Source organism: Phyllostomus discolor, chromosome 2, assembly GCF_004126475.2.
Source record: "Phyllostomus discolor isolate MPI-MPIP mPhyDis1 chromosome 2, mPhyDis1.pri.v3, whole genome shotgun sequence".
NCBI classification, from domain to species: Eukaryota; Metazoa; Chordata; class Mammalia; order Chiroptera; family Phyllostomidae; genus Phyllostomus; species Phyllostomus discolor.
The window spans coordinates 122,220,953-122,246,949 of record NC_040904.2 but is presented as its reverse complement, the minus strand read 5'-3'; the positions used below and the strand labels follow the sequence as shown (position 1 = coordinate 122,246,949).

At 47.6% G+C, this 25,997-nt stretch overlaps 1 protein-coding gene across 1 annotated transcript in view; it reads left to right on the top strand.

Moving 5' to 3' along the window:
- CACNA1C (calcium voltage-gated channel subunit alpha1 C) overlaps positions 1-25,997 on the top strand; it is a 626,645-nt gene that overhangs the window by 500,904 nt on the left and 99,744 nt on the right. Inside the window, 15 exon segments of the mRNA XM_036018449.1 lie at positions 210-324; positions 1,013-1,133; positions 1,476-1,545; positions 7,468-7,600; positions 10,874-11,003; positions 12,193-12,252; positions 12,381-12,440; positions 16,740-16,846; positions 19,096-19,183; positions 19,724-19,831; positions 21,157-21,209; positions 21,510-21,656; positions 23,035-23,236; positions 24,804-24,962; positions 25,574-25,684. Of these exon segments, the coding sequence (XP_035874342.1) occupies positions 210-324; positions 1,013-1,133; positions 1,476-1,545; positions 7,468-7,600; positions 10,874-11,003; positions 12,193-12,252; positions 12,381-12,440; positions 16,740-16,846; positions 19,096-19,183; positions 19,724-19,831; positions 21,157-21,209; positions 21,510-21,656; positions 23,035-23,236; positions 24,804-24,962; positions 25,574-25,684 (1,664 nt within the window).

The following is a 25,997-nucleotide window of genomic DNA, read 5'->3' as shown; positions in this document are numbered from 1 at the left end:
AAAACTCCAGGTGGCTAATAGGGTGATGGGGAGGGAAAGGGACAGGGGAGGGACACCACTGAGCTCAGCACTCCTCGAAGTGAGTCACTGTTGAGCTGTCTCTGTGGGGAACTCTACCCCTGCATGCCCTGCCCCCTTCCTGCCCCCTATTGCCACCAAAAAAAACCCCAAGGCCAAGGGTCATTTTCTTTAAGAATGGACGCAAACAGATATCCTACTGAATGTGTTCTTGGCCATTGCTGTGGACAACCTGGCTGATGCTGAGAGCCTCACATCTGCCCAAAAAGAGGAAGAAGAAGAGAAGGAAAGAAAGAAGCTGGCCAGGTAACCTTCTGAGCTGACCCAGGCCCAGGGCCCAGATTTGGAATGCTGCTCCCCCTGGTGGTAAAGAGAGATGTGGGCACGGCCTCTGTTGGCTGGTGACCTCCCAGGAGGGCACTTGGTTTGGCACTTCCAAGAGTAAGTTAGACCTCTCCCCTAACTCCTAGGCACTGCTCTAAAGCAGGGATCATCGTGAATTACAGTCTCTGTGAAGGTGTTGCATTTCCCCTCCTGTCTAGGAAGTTGGAGGATTCCCCTTTGACAAAAAAGGTCACCATAGGTGAGGGGAGCAAAGGATGGGAAAGGGGGAGGCAGTTGCTCAGAGGAGAAATGCAACTCCAGGTGACAGAGAGATTCCACCTCACCGTTTTGAAAGCAAAACAGGGCCCCACATTATCTCTGTCACTGTTAAGGTAGGACTGTCATAGGCCACATGCCTTTCTCTGGTTTAGACAGGGGCTGTAGACAGCCACCACAATACCAGACAGAGCAAGGTGTGGCCCGGTGCCTGGATCCTAGGCCCAGCTCAGTAGCATTTGTGATCAGGCTACACGAGGCACGGGCCCTGGGTAGAGGAAGGTGGACACAGGCACAGAGATTCCGCTCCCCCTGGCTCCCAGCTAGTTCCCGTCCCTGTTCCCTATCACTCCAGTAAACATCCCTTTATTTTCTTCCCCTGCTGACCGGCCAGGACTGCCAGCCCAGAGAAGAAACAGGAGGTGATGGAGAAGCCAGCAGTGGAGGAGACCAAGGAGGAGAAAATTGAGCTGAAATCCATCACAGCTGACGGAGAGTCCCCACCTACCACCAAGGTGAGGAGCCATCTTCTTCCAGGAGCTGGGGGGAGGGAGGCAGGGGGCGGGGAACACGGTCTTCCCAGGCCAGATGCCCATGGAAAAGAGCAAGGAGTAAAAGAGACTCGGGGGACTAGGTCAGCAAGGGTGGAGCAGGAGAGCAGGAACGTGAAGAGCAAGCAGAGTGGTTGGATCCCAGCCTTCTGCTAATGTTTTGAGAGTCTGTGAAACGTAATAAGCATGTATTTTTGAGTCAACAGCTCAGCCACTGACTATAATGTATTTCAGAGCTACTCCAAGCCTTTAAAACTTAGAGCATACCTAACTGGACTCCTCCTCTTCTTTCCCTTGGCTGCCTAGATCAACATGGACGACCTCCAGCCCAATGAAAATGAAGATAAGAGTGTCTACCCCAACCCAGAAACTACAGGTACAGTTCCACTGCCTAACCCTGGTGGTCAGGGAGAGACCCAGATTCTAAACCTATGTGAAAGTAACCACATATTAGGGACCAACGGTTCCAATTTTCCCCTACAAGTACCTTGCATCACTGAATGTCTCCAGTCTCTGTACTTAAGTGTCATCAATTATCATCTGGGGGAAAACTCTATTCTTGGTTTGCTCATAATAGTATAAGATTAAATAAATTAAATTATGTCTGTGCAGTGCTTTTGTGTCCTTTGGAAGATGGATTCTGTGTGTATTTGAGGTTTTATTATATCCTATGTTGTAAAGTCATTATTAACTTTATTTAATTTATTAGTAGAACATATGTTGCAGCATTATGCACACTAAATAATAATAGTAAATTCCAAATCTGTCTTGTCCTTACTCAGGAGGCAGTGCTGAGTACAAGGACAGCTGCCACCACAGATGTCCCACTTGTTGCTTGTGAAACGCTTTCAGGACTCTGATTATAACAAGGGCTAGTACCAACTTAGTCTTCTCATCTTCTATCTGATGTAAATTGGCAGGCAGTCTCCTTCCTTCTGGAGGGATTACATGTCAGAGTTCCTTTGGCCTCCCTGCAGGAATCACTTCTCTGCTTCCTGAACCCCACATCCTGGACCAGCCCTGGGTTTGCCTTCCTTTCACCTACAAATGAAGATGTTATCACCACCTTCAAGCTTGCAGTCAATTACACACAATCCAGGGACTGTCGATTTCACTGACATTTCCTTCTCTGTGTAGGTTCAGCTGTATTTGGGTTGGTAACCACATTAGGAGGCTGACAACCTTCTGCATTTATAAGCAAAGCTAGGTTTTCCTTTTGCTTTCCCTCCGCTCCCTGTGCCAGTTGGTTCTCTGGTGGATTCTCTGCAAGAACACTAGTGGCCACTTTCTGTTGTCCTGGGAAGCAGGCTTCCTGTGGTCACTTCATTCCTTCACCTCCCTCTGCTGGGGGAACAGGACCGGGCCTGCTGGGACTGGCACAAGAGAGTAGGAAGGGCATCTCCAGGTGCAGGGCACTAAGGCTTTTGAAGTTTTAAAACCATTCTGGGTGGAAACTGTTACAGAATTTCAAAGACAAATATTGGCCAACTGCAATGGGAGAATTTTGTCTTGGTCTGCTCAGTCTAGGGGAACAAATGAACTTTAAAATGACATTTTTTTAGATAATTGGGGGAAATTGAATATGGACTGGGAACTAAATGATTTAAAGTAGTTTCTGTTCATCTTATTAGTATAATGACATCTTGTAATTCTATTTTTAAAATGGTGAAGTTTTTATAGCTGGAGTCCAAAATATTTAGAAGTTGCTTTAAAATAGTCCAATTTTTTAAAAAATGGGGACAGGGAAGTAAATGAAACAATATGGGCAAACTGTCAACACTTGTTGGAGCTGGGTATGGAGGCCCACCATGCAAGTGTCTCTACTTGCAGGATTGTCCTAAGCAGGATTGTTATTATTAGGGTTTAAAAAGAAAGGCAGTAATAAAACAAACTGGTCTGGGCCCTAAGCAGAGTCTGTCCCATGTGCCTGAGGCTTCAGGAGGTGACCTCTCTGCACACAGCTGCTCTCTCTACATGGCAGCGGGCAGACACACTCCTGTGACAATAACCTCTAGTTTCCTCTTTCTAAATATCCTCCTGAGTTCTCTCTTCTTTGTTGCTCTAGTGAAATAAAGGCCATCGTATCAGCCATCGTAGAAACGTCTCTCTGTTTACCCAGCTTTAAGAATTCTTGGAATGGTTTTGCTTTCAACTGAAAAGCTATTTCCACAATCTGCTGATTCCTCAGGATTGTTTAGATTTTTTTAATGTGTGTCCTTTTCCCCATTCAAATGACCACCCCTCTCCATTCTCTTTCATACCCAGGCCTTTGTTTATTGGGGTCCCAAGCTTCTCCTACCTCTGGTCCATAGAAAACAGGCTGTCCTGCTTCAGCCACTCCCCTCCCCCACACCACCACCACTCAGCCTTCAACACCAGCTTTTAAGCAACCCTCTCATATGTTCACTATTTCTGGTTTCCGTTTTCTCACCCAAGGACAGTGGTCTTAAAACTAAGGGCTCTGAATGCCCTGCCCCCTCCTCCAAGGCTGAATCAGCCTCTGCTTCCCAGCTCCTCCCACCTCCTGTACCCCTTCCTGCTTCTGCAAAGCAGCTCCATGCTCCCTTAGTACAGTGCAGCAGACACCCAAGGGACTCCACCAAGGTCATTTGACTTGTGGTCTCTGTTCTTGTCACCATCTCCTTCTTGCCTGCTTCTCCTCTGATCTGCTGTTGTCCTCCACTTACTTCCTTTTCTGCTTCCACAGCTTCCTGTGCTCCTTGGGAGGCAGCTCTAGGGAGCATTGCCCTGCCTCACTTTCCACCAGGCTTCCAGAGAGAAAAGGGACAGTGCCAGAGAGCCCTCACGCTCCCCTCCTGCTCACTCCTGTCTCCCTTTGCCATCGTCCCTCTCTCCAGGCTGCTGTGTTGACTTGTCCAGGTTGCACCCAAAGTCATGTGTGGAGCCGCTGGGCAAGGGCTGAACTACAGCCTGTACTTTGCTGGCCGAGGCCTCTGTCCTCTGCCTTCATGTGAACGCCCAAAGGAGGGGCCTGTGTCTAATTTGGCAGAGTGGCTATCCAGGCCAGCGGTAGTCAGTCAGTCCTTCCCTCTTGGTTTACTCTCCAAAGCTCCCCAGTTGGTTTTAGCCTACCAGCTTGGCATACACTAAAGTTTAGAAATATCTACCTGCCCAGGAAGATAGACATTGTGCCACGATTGTGCTTTTATTTAATTGATTAATTAATTTGAGTGGACCTACACATGTTCTTGAGAGTCATTAAGACTTAAAATTAACAAGCACAGTGGAGAAGAAATGTGAATGATGCCAGAGAATGTATAGTACAGGACCAGATGTTGTGGGGAGCACTTGAACTGCTGCAGAGGGTTTGAGGAGAAGAGCAGTGAGGTGGGGGGAGGGGGTCATCAGGGAGGCTTCATGGGCAAGGGTGGTTTTGCCTGACTTTGACTTTAGAGAGTTGGAGAGGGAAGACGTTATTTCAGGACCATATCACTGTTATAAACCCAGAGCTAGAAGAACCCTTGGAGACATTCATTCACTTAGTAACTACTTAGGAAGCACCTACTGTGTGCTAGGCACTGTGGCAGGCTGACATTTCAGTGGGGAGGTAGACAAGGGGCAAAAAAGTAAACCAATCAGAAAGGTAACATCAGGTACCAAAACCGAGGACTGTGTTTGAGTCACTGGGCTGCTGCTTTGGCTGTGAGGTCCCTAAAGACTTGTTTGAGGATGCAACATTTGGGCCAAAAGCCGAGTGAGTCATACGGAAATCTGAACCAGACACATGGAAATTGGAAGAAGGCGCTTACTTGGTGGAGGTCCTGGCAAGTGCAGAACCTCTGCATAAAATACACTTGTCTGTGGAGGAATCCAAAGAGGCTCGTGTGCCTGGAGCAGAGAGGTCAAAAGGGCCAGGGCCAGGGTGAGAGACCAGGGCTGGGTCAGAGCAGGTGCGCAGGGCAGACTAGAACAGGGCAGAGCAGGCCCAATTCCTCATGAGGACCTCAGGAAAGCATAAAGCTAGTAAGTATGTTTTCTGTAAACACAAATGATTAAGGCATGAACAGGAAAGGGTTGGGTCATTCAGAGCAAAACTGAAAAGTATACAAACAGCTTGAAAGAAATTTAAGATCCTTAGTTAAATTTCACTTGTCAATATTGATATTTAGGTCTAGTTGATTTAGCTCAAACTCTAGTTTTGCTTATTTTGCTTTTAGTCAAAGATTTTACCTTTCTTTTACATGCCCAGGATTGTTATAAAAGTTTCAACCCTTGGCCAGTACACAGTTTTTCATCTTGTACCCCTCTTCTGCTGGAAATATTGATTGCATTGCTGGTCAGCTCTAATTACTGTAGGGAAAGAATCTGATTTATTCAATCTATATTCTGCTGGTCCTCCAAAAAACCCTTGGGTTCCAAAACACTTCTTGCTTGATAGAGAACCACGTTCTGTGACAGGCGTTTTTTCTTGTGGCTTCTTTTTAACCAGAGGAGAATGTGCAGAGCATGGCTGGTCCAGAGATGAACTTCCCAAACTACCTTTCCAACCAGCTTAGTCTCCCCCTGACCTCTTCTTGTGCAAATTCCCCTTTCTTTTAGAGCTAATGTTGGTGTAGAATTTTAATCATAAAGAAATAAGGGCTGCTATGTGCCAGGCGTGATTTTGCTCTCCACAGTTTTCAGCACAGAAAGAGGTAGAACAGGCACATTTAAAATCAGCATCTAAGGCACTGTGTCCTAAGTAACTGGGAGGCCGAAGGCGCTGCTGGAACCCACAGGTTATTACTCCCTGGAGCCCAGGTTCTTGGGAAAACCAGGTGAATGATGCTGTCTGAAATGGGGGTTCTTCCTTGCAGCTCTGCAAGAGGGAGTTGACGGGCAGTTCCATTAGGGAGCGAGCGTGTGAAAGGAGAAAGCCCACAGTGAGTGAATTCATTTCCTGGGGCTGCCATGACAAATTACCACAAGTAACAGAAATGTATTCCCTCAAAGCTCTAGAGCCAAGACATCTGAAGGCAAGGTGTTGGCAGGGCCACACTGCTGAAGACTCTAGACAGGATGCCCCCTTGCCTCTTTCTAGTTTCTGCTAGTTGCCAGCAGTCCTTGGTGTTCCTGGCTTGTAGCTGCTTCACTCCAGTCTCTGCTTCTGTCTTCACATGGCCTCCTTCCTGTGTGTGTGTCTCTCCTTAGAAGGACAACAGTCCCTGGATTTAGGGCCCACCGTAGTCTAGTATAACTTCATCATAACTAATTACATCTGCAAAGGTACTATTTCCTAAATTAGGTCACATTCTGAGGCCCTGGGAAGGCATGAATGTTGTGGGCATTGTTCAACCTAGTACAGCGAGTGTTCAGAAAATAGTGTGATGTGAGTGGAAGTTCTGTCAGAGAGTAACGGCAGGCAAAGATCAGACTGAGAAAGATGCTAAGCACTAATTTACAGATAAGAGTCTCTCCCATGGGAACAGATAGTAAAAAGAACAGGTAACATGCTATATGAACCATTCTAAGGTACATATGAACTATTATCCTATCTTGTAGGTGGCAAAACTGAGGCACAGAGGGACTAAATAAAACCCCTGTAGCCAGGAAGACACAGAGCCAAGATTTAGATCAAGGCATTGGCTGAAGAGTCCATTTCTTAACTCCCATTCCCCTTCCAAACATTTTAAATGCAGTTGATCAAAACAGGGCATACACTGGTCTCCTTCCATGTGCAGCAAGCTTGCGAGCATAGGGAGAAGTCATTTATCTTAGGTCCACATTAAATGTGGCCACTGGCCGGAAGAACAAAGAAGTGTCTAGACATTTGAATGAAGGGCCTGTTGCGGTCAGCATAACTGCCCCATCATAACTTTTTTGTACTTTCAGGTATGCGGAGAGCACAAGGATGGGGTTGTTTGCAAGGGATCCCACAAGTCAACTGAGCCATATCTTTTCCCCTACCTGGCAATGCTCTAGTCTTACCTGGTCTCCTTTTCTAGTGCATTACAGCTAGAATGATCAACTACCCCAAATTGCATGGGACTAAAGGGTTTCCTGGGATGTAGGGATTTCAGTTTAAAAACCAGCACAGTCCTGGGAAAACTGGCATGAGTTAGCCACCTTACTTAAAACGCCCTGTATTGTGTGCTGCCAGCACAGTCTTTCTCTAACATGGGTGGATCTCCAGCAGTGCCTGCAGGGAGAGAGCTGAGTGTCTGTTGTGGTTGGTATCCTGTTTTTTGAAATATAATGACACCTTTGATTCCTGTCAGTATGAAGGTATCTGGAGTAGGCAGCACAGTGGAGAAAATAAGTGGGAGTTATTTAGAATGTGTTTTTTTTTTTCTTTCAGGAGAAGAGGATGAGGAGGAGCCTGAGATGCCTGTGGGCCCACGCCCACGCCCACTTTCTGAGCTGCACCTCAAGGAAAAGGCAGTGCCCATGCCCGAAGCCAGTGCATTTTTCATCTTTAGCCCCAACAACAGGTGTGTGAGAACAGTGGGGTAGGGGGACCTGTGCTCTCTCCACAATCCAAGGCCAGCAGGTGCCAAGCTCTGGGTGGAGCCTGGGACTGCCCTAGCTCCCCACAACTTGTGTGAAAAGAGGGGCATTTTGTCCCTCAGCATGTTAAATGTATTATTCTGCTTTAAAGTAAGCTGCCATTTCTACTATCATTTCTTTGTAGGTAATCAGTCCCTTGTCTCTTTTTAGGGAAAACAGTTCTGGATTCTGAATTAGAAGACCTGTATTTATTTTTCTCTTCATCTTTTGAAACGTGTAAACTCTATTTCTATTCTTTTAGTGATTATTCTTGGTAATAGTAAGTCTATTTAATTTAACAAAGTCTAAAGCCACACAATATCTTTAACTCCGTGCAAAATAGGAGCTTAGACTGTTTTAAGTCCTGTCAACCCCTCCTGCCTCACCTATTATTGTTGATTAGTGTTTAGTCTTGACTTTTGTTTTTAACCCAAGTTAGACATTATTATCATTATTATTATATAGGCAGTATACGTTTAGATTTACATACAACTTACCAGTCCATCCTTCTGCAGTCATTTTTTTCTTCCTATGATACATTCATTTTTTTCTCTTTTTAATTACAGTTGACATACAATATTATATTAGTTTCAGGTGTCCTAAAGCACATTCTTGAGAAGTTCCTGAAGTTCCTTTGTGATAACTTCATTTGGTCTCTCTCTGTTTATGTGTAATTGTTTTCATTTCCTGTTCTTGAAACATGTACACAATTTTATAGTGACAGGTTTTGTCCCTCTGCATGTTAAATGTGTTACTCCACTTTGAGACTGGCTGTTTTTCCTGACTCCTACTATCATTTCTTTGTAGGAATCTGCCTCTTATCTCTAGCTGCTTTTACCATCTACCATTGCCTTTGACACTGTGCAGATTTGCTACCATGTGACTAGATATGGACTTTTTTCCCATTTATCTTGCTGGGGATATGTCATGCTTCCTAAGTCTATGGATTTATATTTTTGTTCAGTTCTTGAGTGACATTGAAAATTAAAATAGAATTACTAATTCTTGAAAAATTACAGCCATAATCTTTTACTATTGTCCCTCCTCATTCTCTCTATTCTTTCCTTCTGGTACTCTAATTAGACACATGTAAGACCTCATTCTGCCCACTCTCTCTCTTAATGTGTCTTGCATATCTTTCATCTCCTTATCTCTCTTTTGATATGCTGGGCAATTTCTTCAGATATATCTTCCAATTTCTTAATTCTCTCTTCAACTTTGTCTATGTTAAATCAGTTTTTATATCTACTATTATATTTTCCATTTCAGGCAGTTCCATTTCTTGCTTGATTTTCAGGATTCATCTGTCTATATCTAACAACTACCTATTAATTTATCATCTTTGTGATCAAGTCCTTTATTTCATTAAATATTTCTAATAGAGTTGCCCTATATTCCATATCTGATATATTTAATGTTCACAGTGTTTGGTGGAGAGGAGGAGTCTAAATCACTTATTTGTTGTGGTTTTTTTCTGATTTGCCATCTTAGTGGCTTATGTTCTTAGATGTTTAATGATCTTTGACTGTGGCTCAGGAGTGCATATTAATTGGTGAGATTCTGTGAGCCCAAATTATTGTGGGGAAGCTTTCTCCCAAATGCTCCTGGCTTGAAAGGAAGTTTCCTGATAGCAGTGCTGCTGCTGGCAGCCCTGCCCTTCCTGGCTACCTACCACACAGGCCCCAGGTCGAAGGATTTGTTTGTTTGTTTGCCTGTTTGAAGAGATGGTCATTGTAGATATCTCCTAACTCTCATGAAACCAGAATTGTCACCCTGAATGGTGTGGCTCAGTTGGTTGGAACATCATCCCATAACTGAAAGGTTGTGGGTTCAATTCTCTGTCAGGGCACATGTGTCAGTTGCAGGTTTGGCCCCAGGTCTGGGTGTGTGTGATCTGTAGCTGGGGTGCATACGGGAGCAACCAAATGATCCTCTCTCGCATGGATGATTCTTCCTCTCCCTTCCACTCTCTGTAAAAGCAATGAAAAATGTCCTCAGGTATAAAAAAAGGATTTAAAAATCCTTTAAAAAAACAGGATTGTCTCAAAGAGCTTGCCTTCTCAAGGATTTGGGGCTTCTTCAGCAGTAGGGTCTTTCAGAGCATTTAGTCAGCCACAGCATCAGGAGCAGAGGTCTGAGGCCAGGTGTTTTCAAGCCCTCAGTCTTGCACTCTACAGGTTGTGTTTCTGGGTGGGCTCTTGGATTTCATTCTTTTTATTTATAAAATGAAAGCAATGGTATCACCCATATCTCCTTTCTAAATTGTCAAGATGAGATAGCACATGAGCACCCTTGGCATTCAGGGGTATAGCTTTTATGGTACTATCAGGTGAGTGCCCAGAGGTCCATGTATGTAGTGCTTTGTAATTGTGCTTAGGTATGGAATTGAATCGTATACCCTGAAACTATTACACAGAGGAATCGCCTCAACAGAATGTAAGTTCAGTCATTCTCTTGCAGTCCACATCTCTGGGTGGCTCTGTTGTTCTCTCTACATAAAAATATGAAATAGATCTCAAAGTGGGTCTTTTAATGACAGGGAAAAGAAGTCCCCCAACAAAAGCCGGTTAATGTCACAGCGGTATTTGAAAGATCTCAGATGTAATCCCCTAAAATGTCAAAAGTTTACTGTCAATGAAAAGGTTTTATTTTTTTCACAATTAAAAGGTTTTTATTTTTATTTTTTAAATGATTTTATTGTTGTTCAAGTACAGTTGTCTGCACTTACTCTCCACCACTCCCTCCCACCCCAGCCATCTCCACTTCCCTCCCTTGATTCCACCCGGCCTTGGTTTTGTCCATGTGTCCTTTATCGTTGTTCCAGAAAACCCTTCCCCCCTTATCCCTGCCCCCTCCCCTCTGGTTACTGTCAGTTCTTTATTTCAATGTCTCTGGTTACATTTTGCTTGCTTGTTTGTTTTGTTGATTAGGTTCCACTGAAAGGTGAGATCATATGGTATTTGTCTTTCACCGCCTGGTTTATTAGCGAAAGGGCTTTAGAACAGCAAAGTCCTGTACAGATGGGCCTCGTGGTGGGGGCAGGGCTGTGGCTGTTGTTCCCCAGCAGCAGTTAAGACTTCAGACTGAAGAACCCACTCCTCAAACTGACAAGCACCTTCTGGAGGCTGAAAGGAGGACTTGAGGCTTCTGAGACCTAGGGGGCTGCTTTCCTTGCCTTCCTGACATGCTTCTCTTCTTCTCTCCTCCGCCTCACGCAGGTTTCGCCTACAGTGCCACCGTATCGTCAATGACTCAATCTTCACCAACCTGATCCTCTTCTTCATTCTGCTCAGCAGCATTTCCCTGGCTGCTGAGGACCCTGTCCAGCACACCTCCTTCCGGAACCACGTATGCATTCCCTTTGTTCTCTGCACCCCTCCTCCTGGGAACATGACCGTCCCCACGGCTTCTGTTGCTGACCTCATTGTGCAGTCAGAAGCCCAGCTCCAAAACTCATAGTCAAATGCACAATAAACGTTTCTTTACAAGAGTAAGGCTTTGGTAGAAACTATCCAAGGACCACAAGCAAGTAAGAGAACATGTACCCAAATACTTCAGGCTAGCCTGATTGGCAAAGGTCAGGACTTTCATTGCTCTGTGGATGTTCCCCAGGAAGCTCTGGTTTCCTGTACAGTTAGTAAAAGAATAACCACTGACTTCCTGACTTGCTCCCTCCATGCTCCTAATCATTAGGGAGACAGGGAGCATTGGCAAACAGGTGCCAGTGTTACGGCTGACCTTATAGAAAAGAGCTTTGGAGACCTTCTGTGGAGTAGAAAACTAAACTTGGAGACCCACCCAGGGCTCCGGTGAACAACATTAAAGGTTAGAATAAGAACTGCTCTATCTCAGAGGCTCAAAACAAATCCCAGCCAGGTGGGCATGAAGAGAGGGGCCTACCAATCTAAAGCCATAGCCGTGTGAACCACTTGGCGGTCCTGCTTGGTCCAGAGCTTTTTAACTGAGAGGGGTATTGGCCTTAGGTCCGATCTGCTGAGATACAACAAAACACAAAAGCATGCAGCCTGCCCCAGCCTGGGGGCGCACCCTCATGTGCCCCAAAAGATACAACCCCGATGTAGATTTCCACCAATACAAAAAACTGGCTGAGTCACACAAGTGTTAGTTAAGCACTTGGCATGTTCCTGCAAAACCAAACAAACCCCACTCTCTGTCCTTTTGACAAGTGTTTATCTCAGTGGTCTGATTTGGGTTTGATTAATGAGAAAAGCATCAAACCAGATGCGGTGCTGACTCAGGACCAGCCGAGGCCTGCCCTGGAAGCCCCCCTCACACATCTGGGGACTGTGTGCAGAGCCACTAAGCTACCTGAGGTCAACACTCTCTGGGGGCCAGTGGTGTGTGCACCACTCGTCTCCTAACGCATTTCCACTTGTCTCCATGTGAGAAGGCTCAAGTGGCATGTATTGCAGTTTTGAAATGTGATACCTTTTCTGGTGAACACCCACTGACCTCCCCTCCCGTCCTGCTTCCTCCCTTTCCCTCTCCATCCCCACTCTGTTTCTTTGTTTTGCAGATTCTGTTTTATTTTGATATTGTTTTTACTACCATTTTCACCATTGAAATTGCTCTGAAGGTAAAGTCCTGACCCCCCCACTCCTCCTGCACACAAGCTCTCTGCCGCTGCCTGTCCCTAACACACGTGCTCGAGTTGATGCCCGGTTCCCTCTCAGAGCCACTAATCCAATTGTGCTTATTTTTCAGATCCTAGGCAATGCAGACTATGTCTTCACTAGTATCTTTACATTAGAAATTATTCTTAAGGTAATGCAATCTGAGAAATGCATTCTTTCTCTATCTCCATCCTGTCTGTCTGTCTCTTTTTTTCTCTTGTTTCTTTTACTGTCTCTCTTTAACTTTCAAGCCTGAAGTCAGTAGAATTAGGGCCCCTGACTTGGCACTAGCACTCTGCTCAGGCTCAGAAGCCAGAAGAAACCCAGCCCACCCCCACACCTGCCTCCTCCTGGCCTGGTGTTTGGCTGCCGGTGTTAACACTGGTGCGGTCCTGTCACTGAGTCTGGCCCTGGGCCGGTGAGCAGTGCCCCACACACCCCATCTCCGGGCAGTTGGTGATGGACTCTGTTTGGAACCCTCCTTCGCTCCTTCTACCCAGGAGATGCCACACAAACTGCACAGGTGGAAGAGCTTAGGGGCCATGGCAGAGTCACTCTGGCTACCCCCCTTGATGCCCTTTGTCAGCACCTTCCTCAGTCCTTGCAGCAGACATTGGGCCTACCACAAAATTTGGGCCCAGTCTCCCCACCAAGAGCTTTTGATAGACAACTCTACATTACTTCTGTACCCTCGGTTACCTGCCTAAAAGCTTTGTTGCAATACCCCTTGCTCTGAGAATTAAGGAGGGTAGTAATACTGGAGACCTAAATAGAGGGGGTAAGAACCAAGTGCTGGACGAATCTGGAGCGCTCAGGCTCGGGGCCCAGACTTGAGGGCTAACTGCCAGCAGCCCTGGGGGCAGGCAGCCTCGTCTGCAGAAATGCTGCTGCACCTCTATCCCGAGTGGGCAGAACCCACCTAGAGCAGCACTGGGGTGAGGTGGGGTTTTTTCTTATTATTTATATCAATACACAATTAATAGGTTACTTTTATTTTATTATGATGACTAATTTTTTCCAGTATACTTCTGAGCCTCTAACCAATGCATCTCCACGCCAGCTCATCTGTGATATAGCACATGGGTTCTGAGACCTGGGAAAAGTACATTTCCACATTTGTCCTCCTCTCAGAGCGAGGTCCTGGGCTTTACCCTAACCCCAGCACAAACCCAACAGAAGGGTCAAAGGCTCTGAAGCACGTGCCGCGGCTTCGTGTCTTCTTCCTGGGACACTCTCCTGGGCTGCTGCTCCCAAGGAGTCCAGGTTCTCTTTTTGCCCCTTCAGGTGGCTGATGCAAACCAGTGCCCACACCTGACTGTTCTTTTCCTGCTGGAACGCCCAAGTCATGACTGAGTCTTTCATGTGCATGGCAGTTCTGTCATTTCCAGTTACAATTTGAGTGGAGCAGTTGTGTGTATGTGTTTGTGTGTGAGTGTGGTGCTCGTGTTTCTTTTGTCCAGACCCCCAGCCTCTGTCCCTGGTTCCAGCTAATAAGACTGTTTCTCAGGTTTTCTCTCTGCTCAGCCAAGTAGATCTGGGTAGGTCCTGGTCCCTGGGGTGGGGAGAGGGGACCAAGAGCAGCCTGACTGTATTAGGAGGCAATGATGGAGAGCCCCCTTTCCAGGAAGAACTGAATCTTTTCAGACTCGGGGAGGTACATGAACACCCCAAATTCTTTCCTGCAACAAGCAAAGCTCTGAAGCTCAATTCCTAGCACCCCTACAGAGATTCCCAGTGGATTTCAATGGTGCCGTTTGCTGTAAATTCTGCCATACAAGCAGAAGTGAAAGGTCTCTTCACAAGCATTGTCCTGGCAGACCCTTCCCTTCCCTTCCCCCCTCACCCTCTTCTACTCTCTTATTCTCATTGTGCTTCTCTAAACATAAACGCCAACCCCAGTACACTCCCTGCACCTCCTTCTCACCGGGTCCCTCTGCCTGGCCTGAAGGCTGAGTGTCCTGGCCTGACACAGACAAGGGTGGTCATCCAAGAGGAGCACCTAGTATCAGGAGCAAACGAAAGACCTGGGGATGTTGGACTTTTGAGAGAAAAGGCTTATAGGACCACAGTAGTTGGACTGTCTGTCATCTAGAGAAGGAGGGAGCTGGAACCAGGACCAGTGAGCAGAAATTACAAAAGATGAAACGCATTCAATAACTGCAATTGCCACCTACAGAAGTGGTGGTCACCCATGGCCACTTTTCCAACTCAGAGTCAGGGATCCTATGTCCCACTCCTTTTCTCTCCTCAGGCTGAAAACACCCCAGCAGTGAGCGGGCTTTTCCTAGGCAGTGGCTCAGAGCTATTAGGAAACAGGCACTTGGGGTGGGTGGGGGCAGTGCGGCAGGGGCAGCCAGCAAAACAGGGTAAAGGACAGACTTTGCACTGGGGGCCTGAACCTGGCCTTTTTTGGTGCCCTGAGTGCCAGAGGCAGTTTTCAAGCAAATGCTCCATTTTTTAGCATCCACTTGCCTTTTGTCTTCAGCCACTCTTCCTCCGGTCCTGCTGGGCATGTGCCCCTATGCACATAGTCACACTTACACTACTTCCCCTGACAAAACAGGAACCCAAAGCAAAGGACAGAAGTTGGCACTCTGAGCCCCAGCCACCCACCTACCAAGGAATGCTTTCTTCCCAGTGCAGAAGGCTCTGTCGGAGCTCAGTAGTGTCCTCACACTATTTACACCAGGAGCAAGGTGGGGGCAGAGCCAGTACCCTCTCTAGGATGAAGAGTGAGATGGCTAGTGAAGGCCTTGGGCTTCAGCAGGCACAGAGCACTTAGGTTAAGATGAGCCATGGGAGCCACCCAAATCTACTCTCTGGCTTCCCCAGTCTTCGTGGAGAGGCAGGGCAGCAAGCCCCTCCAGATGGCAGACCTGCAGGAGAGCTCTCCAACTACATTCCCCTGCAACCTTTTATATAATCTGTTCATTTCTAGAAACTGTTGCAGGACACAGGTGCCTGAGTCCCCTGTGACCCCCTGTGGCAAGAGATAAATGGAAAGAATTAGGTTGCAAGAGCTATTTTTGCCAATTTCCCCTGTGTTTGCTTTTGAATTGCTCTGCAGACATGCTGCCCTGGGCATGCTCTGATTCAAAGAGATGAGATGGACCCCGGTGACCATGGAGCCACTCTCAGCCTCTCAGTCATCAGCTTCAAATGTTTCCCCTTAGCTGGCGCATTGTGGCCCATGACCTCTCATAGCCCTCAACCTGAAAAGCCACTGCCTTTAGTTCAAGTCAGCAAAATTGGAAAGGCTATTTGTTGAACGCCTAGAGTGGCTTTATATGGAGCTCTGAGGGAGGTAATAATAGCCAAGACCTGGAGTAATACTCATCATTCTACGTGTTCCCTTTTGGTTTTCCAAGGGTTCTCATGTGGTTTCTGGTGTGTGGTATGTGCTTCAGAAAGTCAGGGAATCTTATAGACAAGGAAACAACTTCCCCTGTGCAGAAGGAATCCAGAATTTATATCCAAGTCATCTGGCCCCAACACTTACATAGCACTTACTATCAGCAGGATTTTGTGCTAAGTGATTGGCATGTAATAACTGAAGCCTACAACCCTATAGGGAAGATATTATCAATTCCCCCCATTCCAAAACAAAGAATAGTTCAGTAACTTGCCCACACCATACAAATAAAACAATAGGGCTGGGATTCAGACTCAGGGGCCTGGCTCCAGGGCCTGTGCTCTTTAACACTGTACCACACAGCCCCTGTGAACACACAGCTCTTGTCCTTCAAGAGCATGCAGTCTAGAAGCAAGGCAGTAGAACTGAGTTTAGGATACTTGCACGGATCAGAAGTACGTTTGAGGCTAGGACATTGAGGGATGCTGATGGCCAGAGTTACTGGTAGAACTTCTCACTGGGCAGCAGAAGATCACCTGCCCCAATTTGCCTGAGACTGAGCAGCTGCCTGGGACCCCAGACTTTCAGAACTGACCTGGGAAAGTCCTAGGAAACTGGGATGGTTGTGACCCTACCAGACATGCCCACCTTCCCCAGATGACTAGTGTCCTGAGCTGGCCCTGAGGCAGATGGAATTTGGAGAGGAGGTTGGTCAGGACAGCACAGCATGGGGCCCCTCAGAACTGGCATCATAGACATGTGATGAACTGTAGACAGAGAATTTGAGAAAGGGATGGTGGCCTAATTTGAGAGGGCCTCAAATACAGGATTGAAGAGTTTGGAGTTGCCTGGTAGGTAGAAGGAGCCACTGATAGATCCTGAGCTGGGGATTCTTTGGTGGCTGTGTAAACAGTTGTAGAACCCTTTTCTTGCACTGTATCCTTCTTCAGTCCTGCCTGCACCCCAGCCCTCTGTCACCTCTCTGCTCTTCAGCGGGGCCTGCTATGGGGTGCTGCGGGAGGGAAGAGTGGTGTGAGGGGCTCCCTGGGGCTCAGGCAGGTGCCACTCACATTGGTGTCTCTCCATGCCTCCCTGCAGATGACTGCTTATGGGGCTTTCTTGCACAAGGGCTCCTTTTGCCGGAACTACTTCAACATCTTGGACCTGCTAGTGGTCAGCGTGTCCCTCATCTCCTTTGGCATCCAGTGAGTAGGGCCCCCTCTGCCACGGTGGGGCATGCAGCTAGGAATGGCTGTCAGACAGGACAGAAGACTCCGGAGGGCCTTCCTTCCCCCTGCCTGTGGGCCTCTGATGGGGTTGGTGCGGGGCCTCTTACTTGTACACGGAAGCTTTCATTTCTTGTGCCCGTGTTGTGTCCTCAGTGGTGTCACACTTGAGGGATGCCAGTCCAGGAAGAATACAGTGAAATGTCTGGGTCTTTCCATGGCAGGAGGGCCAGGCCCAATTACAATGGGAAGAATGTCGCCAGGGCCTTCCTACCCCTTCCACCATGTGCCCAGTGCCCTTGGCTGCCCTCAGCAACATGGGCCTACCATTTGCCACCATCTGCCTGGATCTCTGGTCCATCCTCCCTCCCTTCCTCTCACCTCTGTCTGCAGTCAAAGCACCTTGTTGAGAGAGGGAAGGAGCAGGAATTGAGGGGAAGAATTATTCTCAATCTTGGCTACACAGTGGAACCACCTAAGTAGCTTTTAAAAACACATTTGCCCCAGAGATTTTATTTAATTGGTCTGGGGTACAGCCTGGGCTTTAAGATTTTTAAAAGCTCTACAAGTGATTCCACCATATACCCAAGGTTGCAAGCTTGCTCAGGTCTAAAAGACTCTGATTACAAGTTTCTCCCAAGCTTTATCAGCTAATAATGCTAATCCTGCACTTGAACTTTCAAGTACTTTCACACACACATTCTTCTATGGTCGCCAGAAAAGCCTATGAGGTAGGCATATCAAGCGCAATTATCACCAGTTTATACAGAGCAAAACTGAGCTTCACAACATGATGAGACTTACCCAGGGTCACACTGATGGCAAAGAAGCAACTCCGGGTCTCCCCTCCCAAGGGTGTTTTCATGGTCAACCTAGACAGTGTGGAGATGGGGATGGATATTAGGAGTCAGACTCTCCTCTAATCATCAATAATATGACCCACAACCATCTTCCCCTTAAGCCTACAGGTCTAATCCCAGCACAACCATGAAATCACTATTTAACCTTGAACCAAGAACTCCCCCCTTTAGTTTGTGCTGTTCCCATCTACCTTTAAATCCCTTCCACTGTGATTCAATGCAAACCGACTCTCTCCCTGAGACACCCAGATAGGTAGGAATGTCCTTTGAATCCTTTATAATAAAAGAGCCATAACCAGAGAAATCAGATCTTTCTACCAGCTCCCTCTTGAGCACATCACCCTGACCACCTAAAGAAGGAACTTAGCACTTGCTGACCTGTCATACATTTGTAGGTCCCAAGGTGGGCACAAGGCTCTCCAAAAGCTAAAGAAGATTGTCTTGATCAGATGGTTAGCATTGTGAGGGTTAGGATTCACTTCAGAGTTGCTCGCCGAGCTGAGAAGGTGAATAAGGCCACCTGGGTTGATGGATAGCCCCTCTCGGCAGAGGGCCTGCTGGGGGCTGGCACCCTAGTGCCTCCTTTCTACTAGGGACAGCATTGGCCTAAGGCTCCCAGAGGTTCTTTTGTGGCCCTGGCATGCTAGGTGTGTGGGACCTATTGTGTAGAATCATTCCTCCAAGTCCTGACTGAGCTATGAACCAGAGCACTTTACATATAAGTATACTGGGCAACTACCTAGCACATGTGTTGAGAGGTAAGCACCAAAATATCTCCTGCCATGCTGTGTGCCTCCGGCCACAGGCCTGCAGTGCCATGATTTGTGTAGTGTTTCAAGTTCAGTGATGTCTTTCCATACATAATAATAAAGCCACCATTGATTCAGTTCATAGTATCCAAGCACACTGTTAGATGACTCACATCTTACTTAACTCTTGCAACAACCTTATGAAGGGATTCCTACCCAGTTTCACAGATGAAGAAACAAGGGCTCAGAAAAGTTAGGAAACTGATCCTTAGTGACTTGTTGGTACATAGCAGAGCTGGGTTTGAACTCAGGTCTGCATGTCCAAAGCTATCTCTGTGATGAGTCTCGAGGCCCCTGAGAAGCACGTGATATTACTAGTGACTCCTGGTGAGCCGCTTTTCATATTTACTCACCATAGGAAAGTCCAGGTGTCAGGCAAGCCTCATGTCCCCATGAGGTGGGTGGGAGCTGGGAGGAGAGCAGGGTCCTGGGATGAGAAAGCCCCCTTGACAGTTTTGCCTGGGGTTGGCCTGCCAGGACACCCCTCTCCACATTATCTGCTACTTTACCAAAAACAGAAGAAGCTAAGCTCACTCCTTGCCCTGCTTTTCTTTCCCAGGTCCAGTGCAATCAATGTTGTAAAGATCTTGCGAGTTCTGCGAGTCCTCAGGCCCCTGAGAGCCATCAATAGAGCTAAGGGACTAAAGGTGAGAAGGGCAGGCCTGAGAGGGGAGCCATCAACCCGGCAAGCACCCACCAGTCTGTGGACTGGAGGAAGCTAAGCAGAAGAGGGGTAGACTATAGGGGGAGGGAATGATCAGATCGAGTACCTGCCCTATTGGAACCTGAACTCTCCTGCCTGCTTGCCCGGTCCCACTCCAAGAACTGTAACAGGCAACCACTCAAAATCTGGACTCCTAAGCAAAACTTTTGCAAAAAGGAGACCCACACTCACACCCCTGCCCCAATGGTGATGGGGCCCCTCTGTTTCTATACCTACAAAATGGGAAGTTAGCAGGGCTTTCATCCCTGTGGTTACCTAGAGCCCAGTGGGGGCCTTTGCATTCCACTGGGTTCATCCCCATGTGGCTTTGGTAGGTGCTTTGCCTTTTTGAGTCTGAGGTGCCCACTGTGGTGAAGGGCTGCCCATGCTGCCTCCTTGGAAAGGCTTGTGCTTAGACAAAGGAATTTCAGCTATAGGCATTTCCTGAACCCCCATCCCCTTCCTGCCTGCTCGCCCACTATAGCATGTGGTTCAATGCGTGTTCGTCGCCATCCGGACCATCGGGAACATTGTGATCGTCACCACACTGCTTCAGTTCATGTTCGCCTGCATCGGGGTGCAGCTCTTTAAGGTAAAGTCTTGGCTCCTCCTTCTCTTCCTACCAGGATTCCTGAGAAAGGGACACAGCAGATACAGCAGAAAGAGGGCTGTGCCCTGGTCAGACTTGTGGTGAAAGTCGTCACAGCCCTGCTCTCAGCTTCCCAGACCATAAGAGTGACGGGCTTGGAAGGAGGCATTGCTTCACCTGCCAAAGACCCCTCACCTGCTAGGTGCTGCCTGCCCTTCAGGTCTTGCCCTTCCTTCTAGCAAGGAAGGGAGAGGGACCCCTGTGCTCTGAAACCTCCATGTCAGGCACCTGCGCAAAACCGTCGGTGGTTCCCTTTTATCAACAGCACCAAGTCACCCCCTCCCGCCCCACATTCAGAGTCCCGCCTCTCTCCAGGCTCGCTCTCACTGTCTCCTGACAAGGCTCCTCAGCTCCAGGTGTGCCATCCTTCTTGGCTTCTGCTCTTTTCTGCCTTAATCCTTTTATTTCTGTTACTCTCCCATTGGAAGAATTCTTCCCCCTGCCCTCTCCCACCCACCCAACAAACTTCCACTGATTTCCTCCTACCCAGTTCATCGCTCCAAGCCCAGCTCCACTGTTCTTTTCCTCAAGAGAGAGTTCAGTGCTCATGGAGTGGAGGTCCCTTTGTTGAATTCTAGTGGATCCTGTGGCTCTGACTGCTTTATGTATGTGACTCGGGTCTTCCCCACCTGGATGCTGCTCTCCTTGTGCTTTTTGTCCCCACTTTCTAACACAAGGGTTCCCAAGCCTGGTACCAGGCCATGGCCTTTTAGGAACCAGGCCTCACAGCAGGAGGCGAGCAGCTGTCAGGTGAGCAAGCAAAGCTTCATCTGTGTTTACAGCTTCTCCCCATCACTCGCATTACCACCTGAGCTCTGCCTCCTGTCAGATGAGCCAGGGCATTAGCTTCTCACAGGAGCACGAACCCTACTGTGAACTGCACATGCAAGGGATCTAGGTTGTGTGCTCCTTATGAGAATCTAATGCCTGGTGAGCTGAGGTGGGGCTGAGGCAGTGATGCCAGCACTGGGGAGCGGCTGCAAATATGGATTATCATGAGCAGAGAGATGTGACTGCACAAGGTCCGTAATAAATCAGGTGCTTGCAGACTCATATCAAAGCCCTATCAGTGAGTGGCAAGTGACAATTAAGCTGCATCTGGTGGCAGGCTATAAAGTCATTCCCCCCAGCCCCAGTCCATGGAAATATTGTCTTCCATGAAACCAGTCCCTGGTGCTAAAAAGGTTAGGGACTGCTGCCCTAGCACATTTTTTATTGATTCATTGATTAATGAACATCTTCAATCCCTTTATTCTTCTGCCTTCCAGGGGAAGCTGTACACCTGTTCAGATAGCTCCAAGCAGACTGAGGCAGAATGCAAGTGAGTGCAGGCTGGTGGGTGGGCAGGGCCAATGGGGTCAACTCAGGGGGTCGGTGACATGAGAGACATCCAGTTCTTTCTCTAATAGCAGTGGCAGCTGGACTTTTACCCAGGGGTAATCTGGTCCCATGGACACAACATGTAACAGGTTCACCCACTGAAGCTCCTCCCAATGGCTAGAACTATAGGGTTTAAGCCTAAGTAGTCCCATCGCACCCAGCATGCCAAGAGTCATTGGTGGATCAAGTGTGAAAGGAGATGAGAGACCCCCAGAATTAACTCTTTCTCTTCCTTCCTCAGGGGTAACTACATCACATACAAGGACGGGGAGGTTGACCACCCCATCATCCAGCCCCGCAGCTGGGAGAACAGCAAGTTTGACTTTGACAATGTTCTGGCAGCTATGATGGCTCTTTTCACTGTCTCCACCTTTGAGGGGTGGCCGGAGTGAGTATGCAAATGAAGGCCTATCCACCCTGATATTAGAAGCCACGACATTGTCCTCACACACATTCTTTGAGTTTTGTTCCTGTCCCACACTCCTTCCCAGAGATCCTGCTTACCAGCTTCCTCCCCAGGAGTGTGGGTGTGTAGGCTATCATCACTGCTGAAACACAGACTCTTCTTTCTCTAGAAGGTGTCAACATTTCAGAAACTCCAACCAAAAATGAGCTTTTTTAGCACCTCTTCCCAACCTCAGAGTGAGCCCGAATGATAGGGGTGTCTTGTCATCACCCTCATGGCACCCAGGAGTGGGTGTGGAGAGAGCTTCTCCAGTGTGGACCCTTGAATCATCATGGGATTCAAGATTATCACCCCCAGCATGCACTCAATGTGGGTGAAGATGTCTGGTTTACTAGCCTCCTTAGAGAAAGCTGTGCCTATGTTTATGGTGGGAAGTAAGTATGGGATGGGAGCCTAGGTCCAAGTTTCACTGCAAGGTTTTCATGGCTAGACCACCAGCCATGTGGCCATTACACTGTGTCACTGTACCAGGCAGCGTGTCCATCGGGAGCTCTACATGTCTTTGTACAGACACCTGTTTCCCCCCACTTTTGTATTCCAGTGAAATCATCATCTGAAACTCAGAAAATTGTACATATTTATAAGTCAACAATAGCACATGGATCTTAGATAAGAGTTGCCAATATTATATGGTAAAATATAGTTGATACCTAGAGAATAACCAAGTACTGTGCCAGGTAAGAACAGAAGGAGTGGAGGTAGTCCCTGTGCATGAGGAGGAACCAGTGTGGTGGGCACAGAGCCAAGGCCCAGATGGGTGCACACACGTACACCATCTAAGTGTAAATCCAAACCATCGCAGGTGATCTCAATAAGCCTAGGTCATTGGTTATCTAGTATTTTTATCCAAATGGATATTAGATCTCTGATAGATTTACTCTGTGTTCACTGTAACATCCTCTGAGTCTGTCAGTTTGCAAAGCTGTTTCAATATTTACCAATATTTCCAGTGTTTGAAATCAATGTCCATGACTCATGTTACATTAAAATAATTCTTGACAGTTTCAAAACACCTTCATATACATTATGTCAACCACTTTGCCAGGTAGGAAAGTCAGGAGTTATTGTTTCCATTTTACAGATGAAAAATCTGAGACTCAAAGAGGTTATGTGATTAGTCCAAGGTCACAAGGCCAGTAAGTGGCACAGCTGGGACTTGAACTCAGACCTTCTGACTCCCAGCCTGGAGCTGTTTCTAGCACCCCTGAGCCCAGGGACCCCTGGGGGCATCAGTGCTGCCTTTCCACAGAGGTGATGCTGCTTCTCCAGTTCCCCCTGTGGGATCTGTCTCCTCTTCCAGGCTGCTGTACCGCTCCATCGACTCCCACACAGAAGACAAGGGCCCCATCTACAACTACCGGGTGGAGATCTCCATCTTCTTCATCATCTACATCATCATCATTGCCTTCTTTATGATGAACATCTTTGTGGGTTTCGTCATTGTCACCTTCCAAGAGCAGGGAGAGCAGGAATACAAGAACTGTGAGCTGGACAAGAACCAGGTAACCTCCTCAGAAGGAGAGGAACAAGGTGGTGAGAGGGGAGCAGTGCACATGAGGAATGACAGCAGTTGACAGCCTGAGGCCCGCCCAGAAGAGGCTGTAGTCAGGAGACAGATCCACATGCATACTGTGAGCATCTGTCTGCTCAGTGAGAAGAGGGCTCCTAGTCTTCTGGAGGAGCCCGAACAAAAGAAATGCAAGTCCCAGATCTGCCAAGTGCATTCATTCAGCAAACAAATACTTCTTAAGTGCCTACTTAAGGAGACTCTATGATAGACTCTGGGGAGCGGGGAAACGTCATGCTCTATCTAGAAGCTGATGATTAGAAAGTGCCCATATGGGTTGGCCCCACTGGCAAAGAGGAAAGAAACTGGAACAATGAGGGCTTAAGAGTTTTGGAGTGGAGAAGATCACAGCATTAGAAAACCACTATTAAATGGTTTGCCAAGTAAAACCCTGAGGCCTGTGCATGAAGTGGGGGTGGGAAAGAAGCTTAAGTAGGGATGCTTTGGTAATGCCCAGGACCATGACATAACATGGCATGACATTTTCAAGTGCTCCATGATGGGGGAAGAGCTATTAGCTTGTGAACAAGAGCTGGCCGCTTCATTGGTGAGGAATGAATCGGTTAAGAGTGTGCAATAGCATGTAGTCACTGGGGTCAGGTCCCCTGCTATGTTTCTCCATGAGAAGAGTTTGTAGGGAAGTAAATCCCTGTCTATGAGCAACTTCTGTTCTGCCTATGGGAAGGAGCAGGGCACAGATGCTCAGCTCTACCCTAGTCAGGCCAGCTGGACCCCTCACAGATTCTGATGTCAACATCTTGGATTTAGTTAGACTCATCATTCTGGGTGCTGTATGGACTTCGGGTTGGAAGAAAGACAGGAAAGAAGGAAGCCAGTTAGAAAGTATAGATGAGAGATGATAAGATCCTCATCTACTCCCAGGTTAATGATAGTAGAGATGGAGAGGATAGGAGGAAATGGGATGGATCAGGTTTGGAGACTGGACGTGGCAACTAGGGATCAGAGAAGAGGCGGGAGTGACTCCCTGGTTCCTGACTTAGAACTCTGGGCACAGTGCTGAGAAATGAGCTGGTTCTGTGCTGGAATCCCAAGAATCTAGTTAGCCCAAGAACTCATTGCCTATGCATGACCTTTGTCTTCTGATCTGTGGACACTGGTAAATAAGGAAGATTGATTCAGGACAGGAAAGAAAAATTGAGGAGAGAAGTGCCCCAAGGAGAGTCTGTGGCATAGGAAATAAGATGCCAACTTAGTGTTTTGAGACATTACGAGTTTAAAAAAAAGGAGATCCATACTCCTCAGCTAAGCTTGGTAACAAGATTAACTAGACGAGAGTCTACTTATTAAGGCAGTGAAAGGGGAAAAAAAGTGCAAATAATACCTGAAGCCTATAAATGAGCTATAGCAGTAGATTATCTCTTTCCCAGGGAACCCTACCCCCAGGTGTATGGTTTCATCAAAATCCCACCCTCTTCTGCCACCCCGAGCACGTCATCCCCGTAAATAACCACACTCTCCTATTCCCGCCCCCTTCCTCCCAGCGACAGTGTGTGGAATATGCCCTCAAGGCCCGGCCCCTGCGGAGATACATACCCAAGAACCAGCACCAGTACAAAGTGTGGTACGTGGTCAACTCCACCTACTTTGAGTACCTGATGTTTGTCCTCATCCTGCTCAACACCATCTGCTTGGCCATGCAGGTCAGTCTGGGGCCCTGATGCTGTGATTCCTTCATGGGGAGAGTACCGTGGGAGGAAACGCAGTAGAAAGGGGCTGCACTGACCTCTCTGGTTTGTCGTCTTCCTGGTGGCCAAAGGTTGAAAGACCAGAAGATCTGTCCTCTTATCTCAGGTGGAGAAAGACAGGTGTTCTTTCTTGAGGATGAGCTCCTCTCTGGGACCTCAAGACAGAATCCATAGGTCCCTAGGTTAAGAAAATGGAGAGGGTGGAGAAAATGGAGAACAGAGGGTAAGCTCAAAGTGCTCATTATTGTCAGCAAAGCATGGCGTGTGGAGGTTGATTCAGGGAGGTCAGTCATGCGAGAGCCCCTTTGAGTTCTAGGATTCTCCACAAAGTTGTCATAACCAGTCACAGCCGGGACATAGAATCTGCTGACCTGAGTTTTCAGAGATGGCAGAGAGGGGAAGAACTTTCACGAGTTCTTGAGTCCACTTGCCTGCCCACAGAGGTGTGGATGGGCTTCCAGGACTTGGAAGATCTTGGAAGTTCAAAGAAGATCTCTGTTGAAATGAAGGGGGTGAGGAGTAGAGATGTCCCTGCCTTGTTTTCACAGTTTTTCCCCTCCTCTCAGCACTATGGTCAGAGCTGCCTGTTTAAAATTGCCATGAACATCCTCAACATGCTCTTCACTGGCCTCTTCACTGTGGAGATGATTCTGAAGCTCATTGCCTTTAAACCCAAGGTAGGCCTCTGAGAAGTGGCATCTGGTATACAGGTGCCAGAGGGATAGAGGGCCAGCATCGAAAGAGGGAGAGTGAGGGGCAGAAATAATCCATAAAGGTCCATATTTTCTCTAATGATAGGTAAATGCTCCAACTCCTAAACCTGCCAAGAATGGACCAGGCCAACTTTTTAAAATAGAATCTCAACTCATGTTCTGGACCATGGCTGAGATGTACAGGAAGCTGATTCCTCCCTGAGCTGAGCCTTTCCATCCCAGAGGGAAGCAGATGATGCTCTTTCTTCTCCCATTTCTCATTTTGTCTCTGGCCGCA